Source organism: Thamnophis sirtalis, unplaced genomic scaffold (genome assembly GCF_051295495.1).
Source record: "Thamnophis sirtalis isolate CommonGarterSnake01/CBP01778 unplaced genomic scaffold, rThaSir2_p1.2 scaffold_9, whole genome shotgun sequence".
NCBI lineage: Eukaryota > Metazoa > Chordata > Lepidosauria > Squamata > Natricidae > Thamnophis > Thamnophis sirtalis.
Genome location: NW_028261389.1, coordinates 62674549 through 62699721, shown reverse-complemented (window position 1 = coordinate 62699721; position 25173 = coordinate 62674549). Strand labels below are relative to the sequence as shown.

General features: G+C 38.1%; 1 protein-coding gene across 1 annotated transcript; it reads left to right on the top strand.

Annotated features, from left to right (window-relative positions):
* The first annotated feature begins 50 nt into the window (after positions 1–50).
* On the top strand, positions 51–25173 carry TRABD (TraB domain containing). Its single transcript, XM_014054796.2, has 10 exons — positions 51–186; positions 5946–6007; positions 7904–7982; positions 8872–9038; positions 9650–9790; positions 13207–13317; positions 14994–15133; positions 20884–21056; positions 22469–22580; positions 24120–25173. The coding sequence occupies exons 2-10, from the start codon at positions 5984–5986 to the stop codon at positions 24295–24297; spliced, it is 1125 nt and encodes a 374-aa protein (XP_013910271.2). The 5' UTR covers positions 51–186; positions 5946–5983; the 3' UTR covers positions 24298–25173.

The window sequence follows — 25173 nt, the reverse complement described above, 5'->3', positions numbered from 1 at the left end:
CCTCCCATATGAATGACTAATACAACGTGTTGTCAGCTTAATCTGCCGCGAGTCCCCGGAGGACTCGTTTTTCCCTTTGGGGACTTTTTTCTTCTCTAAGTTTGGTCCCGGAACCGCTTTGAGTTTCAGCTGGTGGTTCGTAACGCCCAAGGTTTCTCCCTGTCGGGGAGCGGCATAGCTTGGAAAGTAAGTAAGGGGCGAGGTAGTTAGTATTTCCTGCTTAATTTCTGCTTGGAGCTCTACGGAGTTGGCCGAGTCCCTCCTGGTGTGTCTACGGCACGTCGTTGACAAGGTTTTGGCTGTGCAATAGGGGACAGTGTCGGTTTAATTTTCAAGCACCCCCCCCCTTTCCCTTTCTCCAAAATGGCCAAATGCCAAGGGAGGGGAGAGGTGTGAAATTAATATTTTTTTTAAAAAAAAAATCCTGGTGGAAGTTTTTGAGCAAGCTGGCTTTTACTTTATTGTGTATTATTTGGGACGGGATGTTTGCTTTGTTGTACCTTTAAACTCTCCCCCCCCCCTCCTTTCTAGCGTCTCCCAACTTATCTAGGTAAAAAGCCTCTTCGGGGTTTTCCCACGAGGCAGCCTAATTGGAAAGTTAGGCAAAGGAACCCCGGCAGTGGCATATGGCGCTGGGGAGTTTTGATTAAATAAAACTTTCCTTCTTCTTTTTCCCCCCCTCTCCCAAAGATAGAAAATGACAATAGTATAATGTGTGACAGGGTAAAAGGGGACCTTGCCTGTCTATTCTTAGCTCCCCCGAAATATGTGTTATTTTGTAGAAACTGGAAAAGCAGTTTCGATTGCTCGCTGATGATAGGTTGGCAGCAAACATTGGTAGAATGATGGGTGTAATTCCTTTTGCCCTGTACTAATAGCACTTTTAATAAAGAAAGACACCATTCTGCCAGAAATTGAATTGGAGAAAAAATCAGATTTTAAGGGAACAATATGCATTTAAAATCATATTGTTACTAATACGTTCCAAAAAATACAAGATCACATCCCCTTACTAAAATGACTTTTCCATTGTAATAATGGGCTTGTTTTGGAATTATTTGGGAAATTGATGCAGTGGCATGATAATATATAAATACTATACCATTTTTAATGTGGCATTTTAATATGTATGTATCTAGTGTGTTTGTATGTGTGTATATAAAGGGGGGGGAGACTATATGCCCATGTTCTATTTCATGAATACTATACTAAAAGTAAGATACAGTAGCTTTAAACATTAGATACAGCACTAGAAGGCAGTTCTATGTGATCTAGTTCTAGGATTTGATTTTTTCTTTGTTGTGCTCAAAGCTTATGTATTGCAACCTTTGCTTTCTTGTGTCTAAATGTATATGCAGTGATTCATAATACAGTTTCTAGTATATTGTCCAGTGCAAAATACTGAACATTAATAGGTCATTGTGTAATTGACTATATTTGGAAAGAAATGATACATGAAACTCATTTAAGTGTTCAGCTAATTAGAAAACGTTGCTATGGGAAGAATATTTTACAGAGGTACTTGCTAAATATGTCCTATAATTGTGAAGTGATTGTAATACTCACTTGCAGTCTTTGAAAGTGGCTGTAATAACCATTTTTGACTTGTCAGTAGAAGTTATTCAAAGATGGAAAACATATTTATCCCTTCAATGCAGGGATGTGAGTCAACTGTAACCACTGGAAATTTACCTGGAAGTAGGTAGTTTGCAGGTTGGTCTGTTTAAGTATATAGTAGTATATGAACTTTTGGAAAAGGTTCCAAATTTATAAAAGAGGTACCAAAGTGTTTGGCTTAAGAATTGGGGGAAAAGGGATACTTATTTTGTTAGTCTCTTACCACCTCTTAGAAATTCATGTGTGTTGTATGGGGTATATTGCAATGTTCTTTCTCCAATCTTATGTTCTCCAGATTTGTTAGAACTACAATTCCCATCTGTCTCACCAGTAGTCATCTTGGCATTAAGGGAACATGTAATCCCAAACCTGAACAACACCAAGTTGGGAAAGATTACTTTAACACATCAAATATACATGCCCCCCCTCCTTGCATTTAAGGAACCAGAATTGACTCATGACTAACTATGCATTATGAAAATGAAGTATTTAGTTCCCTCTTGTGCATCTGGTGAGCTTACTACATCTGTATTTTATGAAGTAACAATTCTTTTCTTAAGTAAAAAGTTACTTAAGTTGAATTGTAGTCTAACAGGTTTCATGGTGACTGGAAAACACAGCAGATGTTGCATAAACTCCTGGAAGATGAGCTAGTTTGACAGGGTACAAATTCCAGCATCAATTATTTCTTGGTCCTGGAAGTGAACTTTGGGTTCATGACTACTCACTGATTAAAAGCTGACTGTTCCTGTCAATGAAGTGGAAAGTGCACCGAGATCTTATCCTTTGGCTATATACTAAAATAAAAGAAAGTCAAAGCAGGTTAGTATTTTGCAGCCTATAATAAAAGTATATACCATTATTGCTTTCATTTATCAAAAATACCAGCAGCTGATCTGCTTCTGTTTTATTTGATTTAAACTCGATCAATTCCAAAGCAATTTGATTATTTTTGTAGAAATCTTAGGCTTAGACTAACTTTATTGTCACTTTGAATGTACACTAATCTGCACACATTAAAATTAATTTTGTTGCATACAGTTCTCAAAGGGTCTCCACCTCTGAGAATAGTACGCTATTAAGTTTATTTAAAAAAATAATTATCTGGGAGAATATTTCACTTCATTTGGTTTGAAAACCTTTGTTTTCAAATAGTCATCTTTCAGTAGTTGGTAAAAGAGAGCAAGTAGAATCTCAAGACCAAACTGATTTCAAATTGATTGGGAATATGAGATCTTTACAGAAATATGTTATGCCAGTTATTATCACTTTTATCAGTGGGAATAGCATTTATTTACCCATTCATTTGTGAAGACTTGTATTTCCTCTTGGCTAGCTCAAAGCAGTCTGAAAACACACCATTCTTCCTTTTTTCCCACAACAACTGTGACCGTCCCAAAGGGGAGTTTCAGTGGCTGAGGGTAAACTTGAATATGTTCCTAGACCAGTGCCTTTAACCACCAGACTGTTTCTTAGGGCTATTCAATTTTTAACATTTGAAAATTTAAAAAACAACAATCCTTTTCTAGAGGAATCAATGTGGTGACTTAGAGAAAGTTAGATATGTCATTATCCATGGTTTGAAAACTCAACTGAAATAAGTTAAAACTAATCAGCTGTACTGGACTAGCGCAGAATCTGAAAAAGTAATAATAACAAATTTGTATAGCTTGTTTTAAAACAAAAAAATAATTTAGATTCAGATATTTCTCTGGAGAAAGGGAAATTGGATTTTCTCTTTCATATATTCAAAGAAAGGGTGACATACTTGGTCAGACATTAAAATTATAACTAAGAAAGATGAATGAGAAATATTCTGCTTATTGTTGAAAATGTCAGTATCAAATAAGAAAATTTGCTGACAAAGAAATACTGAGAGATAATTAACAATTGGAAAGAGTCCTATTTCATAAAGAGCAAACATATGGTAACTGTAGCATGGATGTTTTATGCAAAGAGAAATGGTGCTAAAGCCAAACTTGCAGATAGACAGCTCATGTGGAATTGTGGTGTTAAAATAAAAACAGCATATTGTATTAGAATGGCAAATATGCAAATGGTAGGATGAATTCTTGGAAATTGATCAATTTTAACTGAATTTTGCAATAGTTTTCTGCTTTTTAGCAATGGGATGTACAAATTGTTTAATTGTATTTTTTATTGAAGAGGCGTGAGTTAAGTTTGATTTTATTACATAGTTTATTAGGGACTACGTACAGTTAGATAGTTAGCATATATTTACAAATAAACAGAACAGCAGATTGTTACTTTCAAAAATGTCCAGCCTTAGAAAGCCAGTGGTGGATGACCACATATTGACTGATTCTCTGTAGCTGCAAAGGAGTGCAGTTGAAGGTCACAGTACAGGTAGTCCTCTACTTACAACAATTCATTTAGTGACTGTGCAAAATTACAATGGCACTGGGAAAAGTGATTTATGACAATGTTTCAAATTTGCAATCTTTATAGCATCCCTGTGATCAAAATTCAGATACTTGCAACTGGTTCATAGTTATGACCGTTACTGTGTCCTAAGGTCATGCGATGACTTTTTGCAACCTTTCCGCCAGCAAAAAAGTGGGGAAGACAGATTCACTTAACAACTATGTTATTAACTTATCAACTGCAATGATTCACTTAACTGTAGCAAGAAAGATAGTAAAATGGGTCAAAACTCATTTAACTAATGTCTCAATAACAGAAATTTTGGGCTGTTGTGGTTGTAAGTTGAGGACTTACCTGTATAAATGTGAATTATTTAGCTAAAATTATACTTCAGTGTGTCAGATTTGCAAGCCACAGTTAATAACTTAACTTCTTCCATTAAATACCACTTTTTGGTTCCATAAAGGCCAAATAAATAAAAAGAGTGGGTGTACCCAAATATGAACAAAGTTAAATTCAGAAGGCTGAAATTAGTCAAATCTGTAGTGAAAATTTAGGCTTCTTCCTTAGCAGGGTCCTAGTTACCCAACTCACATTTGCAAATAATTGTTTGCAATTTATTGTTTACAATTTAAGGATTATTGGATTTCTTTGTACAGATTTATTGCGTATGTTCCGGGACATTAGAAATTAACATTTGGAACAGAGCATATCTAAAAATAGTATTAGTCATAATGTTATGTCTTTCAGCAAAGGGGATATTTAATAACATTTTTGATTTAATTATAGGTATAAATGTTAAGTCAGTAATTAAATGAGAACATTAAATTCTATGAAAAAGAATCTGTTTCTTCTGTATTGTTAATTTCTACTCTATGGCACCATCTTACAAATGAGTTTGGGCACTTGATGTGCTATCCGTGATATTGTTGTGTGTGCAATTAGTACTAGAGGTAAATCTGATACTTTGTTTTAATCTTGGAAAAGGTTTCTTCCTGATGCAACTTCCATAAACAATCTTTAAGGTACAATTATTCTTGAAGAATACATTTTTCCCATGTTCTAAACTCCATTCTAATGACTTTACATTGCAGCTATTTACAATTCAAACTTTTTGTCCCATATGCCATATGCCAAAAAACCTAGGAGGAGTCTGTACAACTTTACTGTTTGCTAGTCTAACTATCATTGACTCCCAATGCAGTATTATGTTAAGTCACCCGAACAAAAGAGCTGGAAGTAACATTGTATTGAATACAATGGGAGTTGACATCCTGGATTTGCTATCATAGTCCATATCCATTCTTTTTCTTCCATTCATGAATGCTACCCCCCCCCCCCCGATGGTCATGATGATAATGATAATATAGGTGGCCCTTTTTTACAATCACAATTGAGACCAGAATCTTGGTCATTGAACAAAGTGATTAAACAAGATGCCCACGTGACTGCTTTGTTCAATGACTGCAAACCCAGCACTCCAAGTTATGCTTGTTAAATGATCTCATAGCTCATTAAGTGGGCAGAATCCCAGGTAAGGAGCCTTTGGGGGGGGGGGGATCCTGGAAGTCTCTATCAGGAGCTACGAATACTCCTTGGCCAAATCCAGGCAGAATTTCTGAATGGAGAGTGAAGAGACACTCATGTGCAGCCTTTACCGAGTTTCCCAGGGTTTCTCTCACTCCTCTGAGCACCTTGTGCTCCTTACCATGCTCCTTTCTATTCAGGAGCGCACTCTACCTTAATGTGCTGCCTCTCTGCTTTCTGCTTGGATTTAGGCTCCCTCTCATCTGGGAGCTGGCTGAAAGAACTGCCTGCCAAAGGAGTTTAAGCAGACATTTATGATGAGCCCTGATTAGTGGCTTGAGCTGGTACTTTTTGATTGGATATTTTAAGTTTTGTCAATACAGTGTACTGAGAGCTTCTCTTTTCCTTTTCCGTAGGTCTTATTTGATTGGTAAGAATAAGGGACATTCCAGCGATGGAGGGGGATCAACAGCAAGAGGTAAATTTGCAAATTGCAATATGGTATGTAGGTGGGAGAATATACCTCTGCTGGTATATATTTAGCAATTGTTTTCAGTGTACAAGCAGAAGATGGAAGCTAACCTGATGCGCTCCAGATGTGTTGAACTTAAACTTTCATAGCTCCCAACAGGCACTAAATTGGAAAATGTTAGATTAGACAGACTGACTGATCTAAAGATAAGGTTATCTATCTACTAGGCCTTGAAAATTGGGTATCAGAGGCTACACTCTTGTGTATACTTGCCCTGTAGGGCACTATAAATTAACAAAATACACATTCTGAAAGTGAAATCCTCAATAGAACTTCCTTCCACCCGGAGAGCTGTAGCATTATATACTGCCACTCTGGGTTTGTTTTTATTAAACCTTGAACATTCATTTGAATAAAAAGATGGGTATAAATCTTATTTTTTTTAAACACAACTCCCTTAATCATTTATCATTGACGCCTTAAGGAAATGGGATTATATCCTTGCCTGTTGCTTCAAATGGAGAGGGCAGGGTGTGCTTGATTTCCATCCAACGAATCTTTTGGTGGCAAATAGGCCAAAATGTATTTAAATGGAAGGTTGAGAACCATCCCTTTAAAGCCATTCACCTCTAAAAGGAAGAGAAAAAAACCTCACCTGCCATATGCTCAGTACCAGTGGTGGGATTCAAAATTTTTTACTGCCGGTTCTGTGGGCATGGCTTGATGGGCATGACAGGGGAAGGATACTGTAAAATCCCCATTTCCTCCCAATAAGCTGGGACTCGGGAGGCAGAGAATAGATGGGGGTGGGGCCAGTCAGAGATGGTATTTACGGTTCACCGACAAATGCGCGATAGACATGCGCGCCGACAAAACCGCGATGGACAAATGAGCGCCGACAAAATGCTAATTGATTTTTGACAATAGCGCGCCAACAAATGCGCAACAACAAAATCGCGCCAGTGAGTAACCCCAACCCTAACAGTAATTTTTTCGATTTTATTGTGCTTGTCATCGCGCTTTTGTCGTTGCGATTTTATCGTCACGAATTTGTTGTCGCAATTTTGACGTCGCATTTTAATTGGTGCTATTTTGTCGGCGCGCATGTGTCTATCGCGCAATTGTTGGGTCACAGGTATTTACTGGTTCTCTGAACTACTCAAAATCTCCAGAACTGGTCAGAACCGGCTGAATACCACCTCTGCTCAGTACAATTATGGCTAACTGTTAATTAATATGTTACAATATTGTTGCTTTCAGGTAGGTACTGTACAGATAGTCCTCAACTTAGGACTAGTCACTTAGGACTCATATTTTCAGTTAACCACCTCAGAGTGGTGTATGACTTATTTTCAAAGATCCAATGACTGCCCTTCCCCAAAGTCAAGTGGTCGCATTTATGGCACTTGGCAATCAGCCCATATTTATAGCTGTTGGCAGAGTCCTGTCGGCCACATGAGCATGATTTATGGCATTTTTTTTTTGCCAGAAATTAACATTTGCTTCCGGTTTCTGGCAAAAAAAAATAATACCCACTGTACACAATGGGTTCGCCTAACAACCACTGCATTCATTTAACAACCATGAGAAAAAAGGCTTGTAAAATCAGGCGCAACCACATGGTGATCCCTTAATAATCCCCACAACGATAATTCTAGGTCAGTTCATTGTAACTCGTAAGTTCGTTGTAAACTATCCATATACTGTACACTTGGCATTTCCTGTGTTTTTTTAATTACAGCCTGTTTCCAAGCAGTAAAATAACTGAAGTTGTAAGTTGACTTGTTTCTTAACCTACAACCAATACCAACAGTGAATGAATTTGAATGGTGTAAACTGGAATGTAAACAATATTTTTTTAAAAAAAAATTGTTCTGCATTCTTTATTTTTATTCCATGCAGATTGCTGCTGAACCCGAACCCTTACCTAATGCAGAAGGCGATGTTCCAGAAGATGCTTCAGACATTGCATCAAATATTTGTACGTTTTACTGTTGAAAAGCCAGTTTGCTTCATAGTTTTCTTTCAAAGCCGTTTTGATTAGAGTTAGGGCTTCTCAGAGAAAGTTATGTCTTGTTTATAACTGCTGTAGCCTAAAGAGTCAGAGCTTGATGTGTTAGAAACGGGTTGTGATGCGCTGCCACGCCCACGCCCGGTTTAGGGAAGGGAGAAAATGTCCTGATACGTTGGCAATTTTTTTACTACCAGTTTGAGCATGGTCCCGCTCGTCTGCGTGCGCAATGCTTCTGCGCATGCGCAGAAGCGTGCGGGTGGATGGATCCTCCCACCGCCACTACTACCAGTTCAGCCAATCCAGGCAGCACTTCTAGTTTGGATTGACCTGAGAGTTCGCACGGGTTCGAGCGATCCTCTAGCTATGATTTTGCCCAGTTCAACGAACCCCCAAATGCCACCCCTCTCTCCAATTTAGTGATTTGGAATAGAGAATGACAAATGTGAATCATCTTGTCTTTGGTATGACTTTTTTTATTGTTGACATGCAACAAAATTGGATTGTATAGAACTGTATTACATCTTTGAACTGTTTATTATGCCTTCAAAGAATCACCTGGAATCCCTTAACACAGCTTTTTTTTATGGCATTGAAGCAACAGGAGAGGATGCTAAAGCTTTTGCAAGTAGATTCAAAATGGTGCACAAAAAGAGTGAATGGCATGGTTTTTAGTTATACATTCTGAAGCCTTCCTGTTTTTGTCTCCACAGCTCACAACCCAAAATGGAGGTTAATCTAGTAAAAGTAGTCTAGTAAACTTAAGTCTAATCCAGTCACTTCCATTGCATAGACAGTAGGGTTTTGAAGGGTAACCAATGAATATTTGGAATGAATGTCACTGTTTTCATACACAAAGCTGATGCAGATGCCTTAAAGATACTTCTGGAGATGAAGATGAAGAAGAGACAAAAGAAGCCCAGCCTTCCAAGCACCGTGACAGAATTTGCAACTGAAGAGGGCTCCAAAGTTTACGTCGTTGGTACGGCCCACTTTAGCGATAGCAGCAAAAAAGATGTAGTAAAGGTAATTATTGATATTTGCAGTGTTTTGTTTTTTAAAAAAAATAGATTTAAATAGTCTCCTCAAGAAATCTTGCATATTTTTGTAAAATGCAAGAAAAGAAAATTCTTTATGGTTGAAGAGAATGTACCTTTGTTTCAAGTTTCTGTCAAAATGTTTTTGTAGCATAAAAACAAAATCTATGAATAATATACAGCTTGAGGATCTCTTTGTGGCTTTAGTGCAACTTTGAAGCTTTAAAGGAAGAGTGGAGTGTGTGAAAACCTTTTTAGGACAAAAATCCTGATGTGGGGAAAAAATAGAATTCCTTTCTTTACATAAAAAGAAGGGTTGTCTTCTACCTCTTTTGTTGACTTTTATAAGAATCCTAGAAAAACTAGTATTTAAAAAACGTTCTTTTTTAAAAAGATAATTTAAGTCATTTTAATAATGTTGTTACATTTAGCTATTTAAACTTGTAAAGTTTTCAAAACAGAACATAAACATTTATTATACTTTAATTGGGTTTTTAAAGAGGTCTCTAATGAGGCTATTCGGCACTCTAGTATAGAAAGTTGCAGGTTGGTTCTTTTTAATTTTGTCTGTAGGTTTGAGCCTGAATCCATCTCTTGCAGACAATACAGGAGGTCCAGCCTGATGTGGTTGTGGTCGAGCTGTGCCAGTATAGAGTTTCTATGTTAAAAATGGATGAAAAAACTTTGCTAAAGGAAGCCAAAGAAATCAACCTGGAGAAGCTTCAGCAAGCTGTAAAGCAGGTATGTGTTCCTCCGTGATAATATCCACTTATTTTGGGTGTATGAGATTTGTTGTTTTTAGTTGCGAAGTCATGTCTAACCCATTGTGACCCCCTGGTTTTCGATAATAGCCTTGGCAGACTGGACTTCATATTCTAAACATTTCTATTTGTTCCTTATTGAGTAGGGGCAGAGAATGGGTGATCAGTAACCTGTGACTCACCCTAAAGAAATAGTTTCTGTTTCCTGTTACGTATTGCAAATATTGCGACATTTAAAAGTTACAACAAATGCCTAGAAAACATGTGCCTAAAGCAGAATGATTTTCTAAGATACATTTGAAAACAGAAAATGTAATCCTTTTTTCTTTTTTTGTCAATAAAGAACTCTGGTTAAAAGAAAAACTGATAAAATATATAACAATGAAATGATTTAAGGGGAAGCTGTTTGAAGTGTTACCGTGTTTTCCTGAAATTTCTTTTGACACCCCCCCCCCCAAAAAAATAAGCACTTGGCCTTATTTTCAGGGAGGTCTTACTATTTTTGAGCTGCAGGAGGCAGTGAGCGTGGTCACCTCATGGCTGCTGCTGTGTTGCAGTATTTTTGGGTCGGGCTTATTTTCGGGAAGGACTTATTTTAGCGCATGCGCTCAAAAGCCCAAATGGGCTTATTATCTGGGGAGATCTTATTTTCAAGGAAACAGGGTAGTATGGTCTGCAGTGCTGTTCTCTGAATATTTTAGTTCATAAAAACTGGCAATGTAGAACTTTGTTCAGTTTTGGGTATGTATACTAACATGCACCAATAGGAGGCACGGTGGCTCATTGACTTAATGACTGTGGAGGTGGTCTCAGCTCTGGCATTTCAAGTCCTAGCACTGTGTGGCAGAGTAAGCTCCTGTCACTTGCTCAGTGTCTGTCCACCTAACAATTTGAAAGCATTTTCTATGCAAGTAGATAGATAGGTACCACTTTAGTGCAGAGATGAGTTGGTGTGCTCTGGGCAGCCAATCAGATGACAGGTCCGAACTTTCCCATTTGCGGTGTCCGTTTGTGAGGCAGTTCCAGAAACGGAAGGGGCCTTGGGTGACACTGCAGAAAAGGCTACTAGTCTTTCTCTCTGGCGGGAAGCCAGCTTGCCCTCCTGTGGAGCTCCTTGGGAAGTGCAGAAGTGTGTACTACAACAGGACTGGTATCTTGGCAAGCCCAACTACTACTCTGCAATTCCATTGTGATCTGCTTGTAACAATGCCATATGCTAATAACAATAACAACAACCACAACAACTTGAATTGTTAAATTTTTACCAGTCCCAGATTGTGAATCGAATTTAAGATTAACCATATGAATAATAGCAACATGTACCAATGACATCTAGAAATTCTGTCTTAATGTAAATGTGTGGTCTGATGGCAGCAGAAATCAACTAAGACCATAACATTATTAGCAATGGAGCAGAATGCTACACAATTGTTTTTGAAGTAGAAAATCAGCAATTTTAAAAAATGAAGAAACCTCTTTTTGTTTTAAGTAACAAGAAAATAAGCTGTATGCTGTGTTGGACCATTCAATTGCTGATTTATTTTGGGAATTATTTTTACTGTTCCCTGACAAGAAGGTTGAAATAAACATTGTTATGCTAGAACAAGTTAGATAATTTTAGAACTGTTTTCTTCCCTTTTGATTTTTCTAACAGATGACTAAAGAGTTTTTAGTAACCTTTGGATTTTATCTATATAATTATCATTAGTCTGAATCAGTGAAGGTTGCAGACCTCTTCACTGAATGTTATGGATCATATATAGGAGGGCCTTTGCACACATTAGAGTGATGTGCCAGTTGAAATTTTCCTGGATTTTGAGGCTTTATTCATAATCATTCACGGTCTGTTTAGCTCTTGTATTGACTACTGCAATGTGCTCTACATGGGGTTGCCCATGTAGAGCATTCTGAAGCTTCATAGGAAATAAAGGATGTTGGATATTTGGCACATTATAAAACAATTGCTTCCTGAACTGCAATGGTTACCAATGTGTTTCCAGATGCAATTTAGGGTACTGTTATCTATATATTACTAACGTTCTCATTGTCATAACGTTTAACTGGGTAAAATGGTGCATTATAGGGCAACAACTTTTTAATCAAGATACCTCAAATGGGCTAACATAGAATGCATCCAAAATCCATGACGCATGACCTCCAAGGGAATGAAATTTGAGGAAATTGTTGCAGTACTACAGGCTGATGCTGCATTGTTGCTGCAGTCATAATCTTCATTTTCAATGTTTCATAACAGTTTCTCAGCCAGTCTCTCAAGCCCTGCCTGCTGTGAAGGGGAGGGGAAGGGAAAGGGGAAGGAAGGAAGGAAGGTTTCTGCCTGAATCCCACAAGCAAAGTCAATGGGGAAGCTGGCAGGAAGTTAGAAGTTGCTACTGCTCCCGCTGCTTCCCCCCCCCCTCCCCTTCATGGCCATTCTGTTTAGTTAAAGAAATGATGATCTCATTGAGCGCGGATAGTCTAGTCACCTTGAAAGCCTTCATGGCTTGGGGCCATGTTTCCCTTAAGGACTGTCTCTTCCTGGTTGTTTCTACCCGTCCAATTCAGCCAGGTGCATTGGGCATTTTACAGGTCCTGTTAGCAAAAGAATGCCAGGTAGAAAGAACCTGGAGACTTGCATTGTCTGCCATAGCATTCCTCTCCTCTGGAATATTCTCCCTTCAGGTATTAGGATGACCCCAATCCTGATGGCCTTTTGCAAGATTGTGAAGATTTGGTGCAGGGGCCTAGGTAGCGGGCCCCAATCTTTTGGTTGTTTTTCTGTGGGCCGGAGGATGTGCTTTCACGTGCTGTCTTCATCGAATGGACAGGGCTTTGCTTGTTTGCACAGCCTGGTTTATGGCCTGCCATGGTCCGGTGCCGGTTTACAGGCTGGGGGCTGGGGACCCCTGTGATAAGGGGCCCATTTCCTGGTTGCTTGCCATGCACAGTAACAATTTTACTTGGTACCGTTTGGGCAGCACCCATCATAAAACATAAAAACAGTTTAAAACAAAACAGCACTTGATGAGATAGGCAACTATAGAGACCAAATAAATAACATAAACTATCATTTTAATCCAGTGCTGGCTGGTTTTTGACCTCCCTGTTAAGGGCTGAAAGAGACAACTTCTATGTCTAAGGTAGGACTAGAACTTGTCACTGTGCTCCTCGCTCATCATCACCACCGTAATGGCTGTGTATGTGGGTGTGCGTGAGTGCACATACGCACACACACTTTATATGTTTGTAGGAAATTTGGTAGCAAGCCAGCTCCAAATAGTAGAATAACTATTTTTCCGCTTTCACAAGACTGTTAATGGAATTATGTTTGCCTTTTCTTCTATTCAGTTCAAGAATAACACATTCATTTTAATGATGTCTCTTCCTCCCCCGTGTCAGAATGGGCTCATGTCTGGATTGATGCAAATGCTGCTGCTGAAAGTGTCTGCGCATATCACGGAACAATTAGGAATGGCTCCCGGAGGTGAATTCAGGGAAGCTTTCAAAGAGGTGAGTTTAAGATAAAAATAATAATACTTTTTTTTCCCCTGAAGCAATACTATGAATTATAAAAATGAGTAGCAGCTAAAAAAATTGAGATATCCATTCATTTCATCAGATTCTTCAATTTCTACTGTTTAAAAATGGAAATAAATTATTTTAAAAAAACAAAACAACTTTAAAAATATTCATCAAACAAAATGGGATAACTCGCTGCTTCCAATTCGCCATGGAACAACTCACCGCAGGACAATTCAACAAATACAAAAGCTAATTTCAACTGAACTATGACTAATGATAATACAATAAAGTCAATCCAGAAATACAAGGGTTGCAATAATTTCAACGAAAACACAGTCACCTATAAAAAAGTATGTAAATGTAATAATTAATAAGCTTTGAATAGTCCCACGGCGAGTTGTCCTAGACTCCCATTGAAGTCTGTGCTTCCCCACTATAGGTTTCAATCTCAGTGCTAATATCAAAGATCTGTAAGGATTGTTATTTGGTGCATAGCCAAAGAATTTGAAAGAGATTTCAATATACAGGTAGTCCTCGACTTACACAAGTTCATTTAGTGTCCGTTCAAAATTACAACAGCAATGAAAAAAGTGACTTATGACTGTTTTTCACACTTATGACCATTGCAGCATTCCCATGGTCACGTGATCAAAATTCAGATTGAAATCTCTATAGGTAGTCCTTGATTTACAACCAAAATTAGAACTTCCATCATAAATTGATGGGGTAACAAAGTGAGTCATCACATGGACCTGATTTTATGACCATTTTTGACACAGTCATTAAGCAAAGCACTGCAGCTGTTAAACAAATTGTGCAGTTGTTAAGTGCATCACACAGTCATTAAATGAATTAGGCTTTCCCAATTGATTTTGTTTGTCAGAAGCCAACTCGAAAGTCACAAATCACAATCACCTTTCAAGCCTGCCTTGAACATTTAAGCTTAGCGGGAGTTTGTCTAAAGTTTCGGTGAAAATTGGACCCTTGAACATATCTAATAGATGATAACTAAAATGAAAGAGACAAATATAGCCAACATTCAATTTAATTTAAACAGTGGTGTTGCCTTACTAGATATTGGCAGTCAGAATCCAAAAAGTGTTCTAGATTCGCTCGATCGATGAAATGAATCGTCCCGGTGTGGTTGATCCCATATATTTTTAGTTCCAAGTCTAGCTGCTACTTCAGTCTGTATAGTATAAAAACAAAATATAGGTGCATTTTCTTTAGTCACCACCTATTGAATTAAATCTAAAGCATTTTAGCAATTTTGGAAAATCAGAAATGATTTTACTTGCAAAAAGTTTTTATTGCAACCCATCCACCCCCACAAGACCCATTCAGTCTTTTAATTTGCCCTGAGCCTTAAACCCCCAGTCATTTATTTTCATTTATACCACATAAAATCTGGTTATTATTTTACTGGCAGGAAGCCACATCTAGCAAAAGCTTTCTCTTGAACCTGGGTTGTGGTTGGCTTGGGTATTCAGTAGATCCAAAAATACAAACTTTAATATTATTATTATATTGAACCATGTCTGGATCTTCCAATGGGCAGCTTGTCTTTACTGGTAAACGAAGATAAAAATGAACATTGATGTCTCTGTTATTGTATATCCTTGCTGTTAGAAACTTATATAGCGCTAATCTGATTCCTGTTCTAGGCGAGTAAAGTGCCTTTCTGCAAGTTTCATCTTGGAGATAGACCTATTCCAGTCACATTCAAGAGAGCCATTGCTGCACTTTCTGTCTGGCAAAAAATAAAGCTTGCTTGGGGCCTCTGTTTCCTGTCTGATCCAATCAGGTAGGCATAAGTGTGGCAAACAGTGAACATATTGCCTAGTTCTCGGGGGGGGGGGGTGTACAAGATGGCTTGTGCAAATATTTGCAAATGCATTGAAAAAGTGGATGAAGCTAACATGTTTTAGTGCTAATTCTGTAGCAAAATCAGGGCAAGTATTCAGGTATACTAAGGTTTGGTAATAGCTCCCGAGTAGGATATAAATCTTTAGTTTAGAATAGAGTATTTATATAGCAACTCACAGGAAAAATATAACAATTTGGTGGGTAAAACATACACTGCATGAAAAAGGACATATACAAAATATTTATTCCAGAGGTGATATTCAGCCGGTTCGGACCAATTTGCCCAAACTGGTAGCGCCAAACTGTGCGTGCGCCTGCCCACCCGCCCCAGCTGAAAAACGTGCTATGTAGCCTCGTTTTCGATGCCGCATGCATGCCCGAAAGGCTCGTGCGACGCTAGCATGCACATTCACAGTTGCAAACCAGTGGTAAACCTAAGTGAATCCTACTACTAATTTATTCCAACATGAATTACTATTCTACCACAATCTTAAGGAAAGTTGAAGTAGTGGAATGTTACTAGACAAATAAATGCTACTGTATGCCTCAGTTATCTTTTAACTAATAGTGCAGATCATTTGCAGAGATTAACAAGTTGCCTTTCTTGTTTTTACTTCCAGGGGGAAAAATAATCTGCATTTAAAATGTAACTCAAAGCAGTACAATATATTTAAGCATTTCAAAATATTCTGCAGTAAAAGGTGCAAATAGCCAGTTTGTATGATCTAATTATATAAAACATATTTGAGAAAATCAGCAATTTCAGCCGAAATTTAGAACAGTTTATTTTATTCATTTTATGTACTTTCTTGAAATTAAAAGGGTAGTTTTAACTCGAAAGGGAAATGTAATACATAGAGGTTAAACTAAAATTAGAGTCTCAGAAAAATGGTTAATCTTCAAATCTTTTCAGAATGACCACTACCATGTCATTGACTAGATGGAGCTCTTACTTCCCTGTGCACTAGGCTGCCTTCGTGAACTTCTAGTGCTTTTAAAAATAGATTTGCTTTTACTTTTTGCAACTAATCTGTTTTTATATTTAAGTCTTACTAGCTGCTTGTGCAAGAGTGTTACCTAGGCTGTTTGATCTAGCTCATAAGCATCATTTGCAGAGGGGGGTTTCTGCCGGTTCGCCCCGGACCAGATGAACCAGTAGTGGCAGCAGCAGGAGGTTCCGCCCACCTACCCAGATGCTTTTGCGCATACGCAGAAGCGTCAGTCACACGCCCATGCGCATGTTAAAAAGAAAATGGTTTTAAATGATGAAAGAGACAAGGCTAAGCACCTGTCATCCCACAATTCATGCACTTATTGAGCAATTTCTCCTTATTGCTCATGGAGTAAAGCAACCAGAATCAAATGTTTTAATCTGGATACAAAGTTTTTGCAGTATTTAACTCATGGCACATCTTTTTTTTTTTCTGTTACTGCTCTATATCATCCCAAAATTTCATCTTATTTCTCAGTGTGGCTTTTTAACTCTGAATCAGATAGTTAATGAAATTCTTCTGTCACACTTAACACAAGCTGCAAACCAGGCCCATTTGGATACTATCTTGGCTGTGCTGATATAGGAATAATGTGAAATAAAGTCTAATGTCTAAGGAGTTGTGCCTAGTGGTAGCTCAGCTGTACCATATACGACATAAACTTAACAGCCAAACAAGGCTGAACTTCTGTCAAAAGAAATGACATCTTATAATTAGAATGTGTTTTGTGTACTTTTAGTCATCCACACCTCCCACTCACTCTGTGAGCGTAGTAAGGTAACAGCTGTTTTATTAATTTTCTGTTGCCCATTCTTGGCAATAGAAATGCCTACTAAGTTTGTTTACAATTACATTGTTGCCAACAGTTCTGGTCTAACTTGCTCCTGAGCCAGATTTCCACTCTGTGCAAAGAATACGCACAAGTGTTATTCAAAAGGTTGTTTCTCTTGCAGAAGGGTACACCCCTTTGCCCGAAAATACGACCTGCCCGGATAGTAAACCCAATCAGGCTTTTGAGTGCATGTGCTAAAATACCCGAAAATACTGCAACACAGCAGCAGCCATGAGGTGACCATGCTCACCACCTCCTGCACCTCAAAAATAACAAGACCTCCCTGAAAATAAGGCCAAGCACCCTGTCTTATTTTCGGGGAAACACGGTATTATATAAATTTAGGCTATATTGCTACCACCATAGTTAAAGAATATTTTTCTACCATTGTGATGTCCAGATTGGACACTAGTTGAAAGAGGAAGAGTCTTGCAAGATTAAGCCTTCAAAAGTAAATGACAAAACGTTCAATATTTCTTTCATCATCTCGTCATTGCGTTGCCCTTAATTACTACAAGAAGTCCTGCATTCTTTTATGACCATTCCAAAGTCACAACGAAAGTGACTTATCATTTTTCACACTTAAAATAGTTTCAGCATGCCCATGTTTCTTGCTTAGAATTTGGACGGCTGACAACTGGTTCATATTTATGACGGTTGCAACATCCGGGGGTCATGTGATCACGTTTTGCAACTTTCTCACAAGCAAGTGTCAATGAGGAAGTCAGATTCACTTTACAATCATGTTGCTAACATAACACTGGCAGCGATTCACTTAACAACTGTGGCAAGAAAGGTTGTAAATTGGGTTACAATTGGAATGTATTAGAAAAATTTACAATACAATAGAATAGCAGAGTGGGAAGGGACCTTTGAGGTCATCTAGTCCAACCCCCTGCCTAGGCAGGAAACCCTATACCATTTCAGACAAATGGCTATCCAACATCTTCTTAAAGACTTCCAGTGTTGGGGCATTCACAACTTCTGGAGGCACTGATTAATTGTTCTAACTGTCAGGAAATTTCTCCTCAGTTGTAAATTGCTTCTCTCTTTGATTAGTTTCCACCCATTGCTTCTTGTTCTGCCCTTAGGTGCTTTGGAGAATAGTTTGACTCCCTCTTCTTTGTGGCAACCCCTGAGATATTGGAACACTGCTATCATGTCTCCTCTAGCCCTTCTTTTCATTAAACTAGACACACCCAGTTCCTGCAACCATTCCTCATATGTTTTAGCCTCCAGTCCCCTAATCATCTTTGTTGCTCTTCTCTGCACTCTTTCTAGAGTCTCCACATCTTTTTTACATCGTGACGACCAAAACTGAATGCAGTATTCCAAGTGTGGCCTTACCAAGGCATTTTAAAGTGGTATTAACACTTCACGTGATCTTAATTCTATCCCTCTGTTTATGTAGCCTAGAACTCTGTTGGCTTTTTTTGCATCTGCTGCACACAGCTGGTTCATATTGAAATGATTGTCCACTAGGAGTCCAAGATCCCTCTCACAATTACTACTGTTGAGCAAGGTACCACCTATACTGTACCTGTGCATTTTGTTTTTCTTGCCTAAATGTAGGACCTTACTTTTTTCACCATTGAATTTCATTTTATTAGATAGTGCCCAATGTTCAAGTTTGTCAAGATCCTTCTGTATCTTGAGCCTATCTTCTGGAGTGTTGGCTATTCCTGCCATGTTGGTGTTATCTGCAAATTTGATGAGTTCCCCACTTATTCCCTCATCTAAATCATTGATGAAGATGTTGAAGAGTACTGGGCCCAAAACAGAACCTTGGGGTACTCCACTGCATACTTCCCTCCGTGTAGATGCAGTTCCATTTAGGACTACACATTAAGTGAGGTTAGTCAGCCAGTTACGAATCCATCTGGTGGTGATGCTGTCTATCCCACATTTTTCTACTTTATCTAGTAGTAGGTTATGGTCCACTTTATCAAATGCCTTACCGAAGTCCACGTAAATTATATCAACGCCATCCCTCTGGTCCACTAATTTCGTCACTTTGTCAAAGAATACAATAAGATTAGTCTGGCATGATCTGTTTTTGACAAACTCATGTTGACTTTTGACTATTACTTTGTTTACTTCTAGATGTTCGCTAATTTGTTGCTTAATTATCTTTTCCAGAATCTTCCCTGATATTGAAGTCAGGCTGATAGGTCTATAGTTTCCTGGATCTATAAACTACATACATAATTTATAGCAATCTTTCCAAGGTTGGTAAGTGAGGAACCAGATTGTTGAGGGCAATGTGCTCACATTTGTAAACCACTCAGAATGCTCTAAAGCACTGTGGAGGGGTGTATAAGTCTGTTAAGAGATTTGATCTATCAAATTTCTACACCATCCATTTCACATAAGTGACTGGGCAGTTTACAATTTTGCTTGAGTTGAGTGTTATAGAAGTCATTTGTTACCTTTTACAACCTGTGGTAGAGGATGAGTCCTTTAAAAAAGTGTACAGTCAGAATACTTTGGGATTCAAGTTGATATTGTACGAACTATAGCAACAGTACTTAGATTTACATACCGCTTCATAGTGCTTTGCTCTCTCTAAGTGGTTTATAGAGTTAGCATATTGCCCACAACAATCTGGGTCCTCATTTTACCCACCTCGGAAGGATGGAAGGCTGAGTCAACCTTGAGCCTGGTGAGATTCGATCTGTCAAACTCCTAGCAGCCGGTGATCAGCAGAAGTAGCCTGCCGTATTGCACTCTAACCACTGTGCCACCGTAGCTCTTTCACTATAGTTAGAACACCAGATGTTTTCCCCGATATTTAGAAAACAGAACACCAGATCTTTCCCCCCAATATTTTATAAAACAGTACTTTGTAATTCATAATTTATAAGTAGGAAGTGAATCCCGAACTCCTCTTTTTTAAAAAAAATAAATAGTTTACCATATTTTCCAGAGTATAAGACGCACCTTTCTCCCTCAAAAAAGAGGGTGAAAATCTGGGTGTGACTTATACACTGAATACAGCATTTTTGGCCTCTTGAAACCCCGCCTCCTTCACCAAAATGGTGATGCATAGCCTTTAGGAAGTTTCCAGAGTTCTCCTGGGTGCTGGAGAGGGTAGAAATGAGTGAAAAATTGGCCTTTTTTTGCTTGATTTTGCGCCCCCCCCCCCGGCCCCCATGAGCACTCTATAAGCCTCCTAAAGGCTATTTATGTCCCTTTTTTGACAAAAAACGGGCCCGTTTCAGGAGGTCTGCAAAATGCAAAAACCTTTTTTTTAAAATTGCTTCTTCAAAATCTTAGTGTGTCTTATACTCCAGTACGTCTTATACTCTGAAAAATATGATAGTTCCATCAGTGAGAAAAAAGTTATTGGTGCAAAATTGGATAATGTTGATACCATTTTACCATAATGATACCATACATACACACACACACACACATACACACATACATACATACATACACACATAAAATCATTGTAGAAACCTATTTGTCAAGATATTTAAGGTTTGTACCTGAAATAATTTTCAATGATTAATAAACAAAAATGTCGTATTTCTGACTCAAACATGTTAATCAGTAATTTTTCATTTGATATAAATTCCATCATAATCCATAGATTTTTTCCCTACAGAAATCGCTTTCTAGGTAACATCCAAGGCAGCTTACTCATTTCTTTTTGACATTAGTTATGCAGATTTCAAGAAAAAACTACTACTACATACATCAATCTACCTGCTCTAATGTGTGTGATTGATTCCTACTTGTCCACTTTTCTTTAATTTATCAATTAGCTATTATTTCACTATAACTGTTTTAGTTTCCAGTTTCCATTCCCTTTTTTTCCTCTGAGAACATAATGAAGACGTTGTGACATTTTTGTTTCAGTAAAGATGATGTGGAGAAATGCAAACAAAAGGATTTACTAGAGCAAATGATGGCAGAAATGATTGGAGAATTTCCAGATCTTCACCGAACGATTGTTTCAGAAAGAGATATTTATTTGACTTACATGCTGAAGCAAGCTGCAAAAAGGACAGAACTACCTCGTGCTTCTGAAGGTATGCTGAAGTGCATGAGCCCGAATAAACATTATACAGTGGTAGCAGCTCTTATGCTGTGGTGTTTCTCAGGAAAGCTGCATAGATAACAGTTGAGTCAGCTTAAGCAAAGAGTTTAAATTATGGAGTGCTTTAAATACTTTCTTAGGTAGCAATTTTGGTCTTTGTCAAGATTGTCAAAATTGATTAAATCAAAATGTAACAACAGTCTTGATCTCAGCCAAAAAGGCCAAGAAGCAATAAACTTGTTTAAATTTAGAATCATTATGTGATTATTCACATATGTAATATCACATTAAGTATCACAATTGGACTGAAGCAAATCTGAGAGCATACTCATATCTATATATGATCTAGGAGCATCAAAGCTGTATCTTTTTATGGATGTCTCAGTGACTGGTTTTGCATATCCTGCTAAACCATGATTTTCAAATCATATATTGGTAAGTCATGAACCATTGTTCCCAGTGATTGGATTCATACATTGCACTAAATAAAAATAATCAATTGACATTCTAGCTTAGTCTAATGAATCAGCCCAGTTATTGTCTTCTTATCAAGTTTGAACTTAATGTTTTATATATCTAGCTTAGACACCTTGGTTGAACAAATCATGACTTAGGACAGTAAATTAACCCAGTGATCCAGAAATTTGCTACCCAGTTACTGCTTACCTCTTCAAACCTCTTCATAATCAGATGTATTCATGAGTGACAATCATATTCCTCCGTCTCTTCTTCCCCCTCTTTTTTCCTTCTTCTATTTTGGAATGCTTATCCTGTGACTTCTATCATAGACAGGGTGGATTTGATTTCAATCAAGTCAATTTTAAATCATAATTTTTAAAGAGCAATTGTCATCTCTGTCCCACAGCTCCTCTGACCCACTGTTGACTCACCGACAGTCCCAATATTGCAGAATATACAGCTTAACTAAGCTCCATTTCATACTGAATAAACTAAATTATTAATGTATCTTAAATAGAAAACTATCTTTAGATAGATTTTTACTCCAAAAGCATTTTATTAAAATAAATTTAATAAAAATCCAAAAAATCCGATCTAAATTAAAAAATCCTATTTTTTTATTTTTTTAAAAAACATCATCGATTTTTATTCACCCCGATCATAGATGGAGGAAAAGAATAGAAGCTGAATTGTACAGATTATGTTTTGCAGGCAGACGATCTGTGCTTCAAAACTGGTATCGGGGAGACTTGCTTTCATTCTCTGTGAACTAAGGATGGAGATCCTCTGGATCTCCTGATGCTCAACTACAACTCCCAAGATCCTGTGCTGTTGGTCCTATATTGACTTGTGCTAAACAATGCATTCGTTTGAACCCCTAAAACAATGCTGTAAATGATTAACTTTGATAATGCCAATTATTGTTTATTTTGGTCTCCATCCTAGCTGAACCTAGAAGATGCGTCCCTTCTGTTGTAGTTGGGGTGGTCGGCATGGGTCACGTACCAGGGATTGAAAAGAACTGGAACACTGATTTGAATATCCAGGAAATAATGAGGTAATTCTCTCTTGGTTAGGTTTAGTTACTTTTCTTACAAGTTACAATGGCTGCGGTTACCTTGAGGCAAGAATAAAAACAAAAAAGCGGTTGAATAGGCATAGGTGCAAACTATAATATTACAGGTACAATTATCACACTATCTTGTGCTAAAATGGCCTTGGTTAGATAGGAAAAAGGTTAAGGTAATGACGATTTAATAGCTGACCAGCTGCTGTAAGGCTGTAAACCGAGATGATGACATGAGGATGAGTCAGCAGGTTTACTGACACTTTAAGAAGCCGTATATATGAGAGGTCATGTAAGGGTGTCTGTCTCTCCTCGTGTTCTCTCTCCATTGTGGTTCCCTGTGTAGAGTTGAGGATTGATTGCTTGCCTGGTATTTGGCTAACACGTGTATGTATGTATATATAGTATATAAACCACCGTTTGAAAGACAAAACCTCTGTGAACTGTATTTTGCTCCTGGGTTGTCTCAAAATAGTAATCACGCTGTGAGCACTCTTGACAGGTTATCGGCCCAGTCCACAGAGAAGGCCAGAGTGACTAGAGAGACCAGAGAGAAGAGAAACCCAGTGAGAGCTTGCATCAGAGCCAGAGGGGTTGTGCAACGTGGTTTGATGTTCAACGTGGTTTGATAGTCTCAAAACCCCAATATTTTTGATGGTCTCAAAAACCAATATTTGTTACACTGCCTATTAAGCAATTTCCTACATTAAACAAATGGTGAAAACAGCAGTAGGAATGAGATCTCGAAACAGAAGAGCTCCAGGCTGTCAAAAATATTTGTGACCTGTAGATATTGAGACGTATTGTATTTTTCGGAGTATAAGACGCATCTTTTTCCCTCTGAAAAGAGGGTGAAAATATGGGTGTGTCTTATACAATGAATACAGCATTTTGGGCCTCCTGAAACCCCGCCCCTTTCACCAAAAGGCCATGCATAGCCTTTAGGAGGCTTCCAGAGTGCTCCTGGGGGCTGTGGAAAGCAGAAATGAGCGAAAAAAGGGCCATTTTTTGCTCAATTCCCCCCCCCCCCCCCGGCAGCCTCCAGTAGCACGCTATAAGCCTCCTAAGGGCTATTCATGCCCCTTTTTTTGACAAAAAAGGGTCAATTTTTGCAAAAAATGGACCGTTTTTAGGAGTCTGCAGGGTGCAAAAACTTTTTTGATTTGCCTCTTCAAAATCTTGGTGCGTCTTATACTTTGGTGCGTCTTATACTCCAAAAATATGGTAAATATTGGTACAAATAATCCTTGATTTTTCAACCATTCATTTAGTGACTGTTCAAAATTACTGGCCCATGTTCCAGTTCCTTGCTGTCTGAATCTGCTGGCCGCTGGCGGGCCACAAAAGATATTTAAAAGGTGTTTGTGGTGAAGAAAAGGTTGAGAACCACCTGACGTAGAGGATTTAATATATGAAAGCCTGTGAAATTAATGGCAGCTACGATATTATTTGGTGTGAATAATGATTGGTCCTTTTTCTGATGACCTGTTTGGATATTAACTTTGTTTTCTCCCTGTCTCCTCTTTTTAGTGTGCCTCCTCCATCCACATCCAGTAAAATCTTAAAGTTTGTTATAAAGGCAACAATATTTGGACTGGTGGGCTACGGCTGCTATCGGATGGGACACAGGACACTTCGGTTTATTCTTTCTGTGCCCATTACACAGAAGTATCTTCAGAAACTGATAGACCTAAAATCTCAGCATTGATTCAGGAGACTTTGCTTCTGGTTGGGACAAAATGGAATGCACAAGGAAACTGGAAAACAAGGCAAGAGAGTTTTTGTCCCAAAGTCTGTTCTGATGCCAAGTTACTGCATAAGCATTGGATTGGCATTAAGTGCTACACCAGCTGCGATCTATACAATTAAGTGTTTTCTTATCAATCTAATAAAATGTCTGGCATGAACATATATGCCAATATAAGGTACCTAGAATATGTACACATATATTATATTAATATGTGTATGTAGCATATTTATAATGATGAAATAATACAATAAGCCCAATACGATCCTCTGGTAACATCCAACAAGTACCCTAAAAATGAATGAAACTTTTGCAAGAACCTATACAGTTCTTCTCATCACTGTAGCTTGCACAGGAGAAATGCTGAGTTTGATGTGACCCTTGATTTGTCTGTCAAAGGAACAGAAAAACAGTTGTGCGAATTGTGTTCTAATTAGAAAGCACAGTGGCCCCATACAATGTGTGTTTTCATTATCAGTAATATTGAGTTATATTTCCTGGAGCCAAGCTATTCAATCTTTAGAAGGATTCCTTCTTACTGGAAATCTTTTATACATGGTGGTTTTTTTAAAAGACAAAAACAAAACAAAAAACTGAAAAAAACTTTTGGAATATCACAAATATGCTGGCTATTGTTGATAAAATTGTTATCTTTTGAAAGCCTTACTTGCTTTAAAAGTTGCCTTTAGCATTACTAAGCAGACGTGATCCAGCCAAAATTAAGCACTTAAAATTCAAATTGTATAAGGCAGAAGGCCTATACAATTCCTATTCAGGAGTGCAGAACCTTGGTTGGATCATGCTTTTGCTTTTAGGCCTCTAACAATCCCCCCTCCC

Coding starts and splice junctions, on each gene's coding strand:
- TRABD (XM_014054796.2), top strand. CDS start 5,984: ATGGAGGGGGATCAACAGCAAGAG. Junction 6,008..7,903: donor AGGGGGATCAACAGCAAGAG/GTAAATTTGCAA, acceptor TATTCCATGCAG/ATTGCTGCTGAACCCGAACC. Junction 15,134..20,883: donor TTCCTGTCTGATCCAATCAG/GTAGGCATAAGT, acceptor TTTTTGTTTCAG/TAAAGATGATGTGGAGAAAT.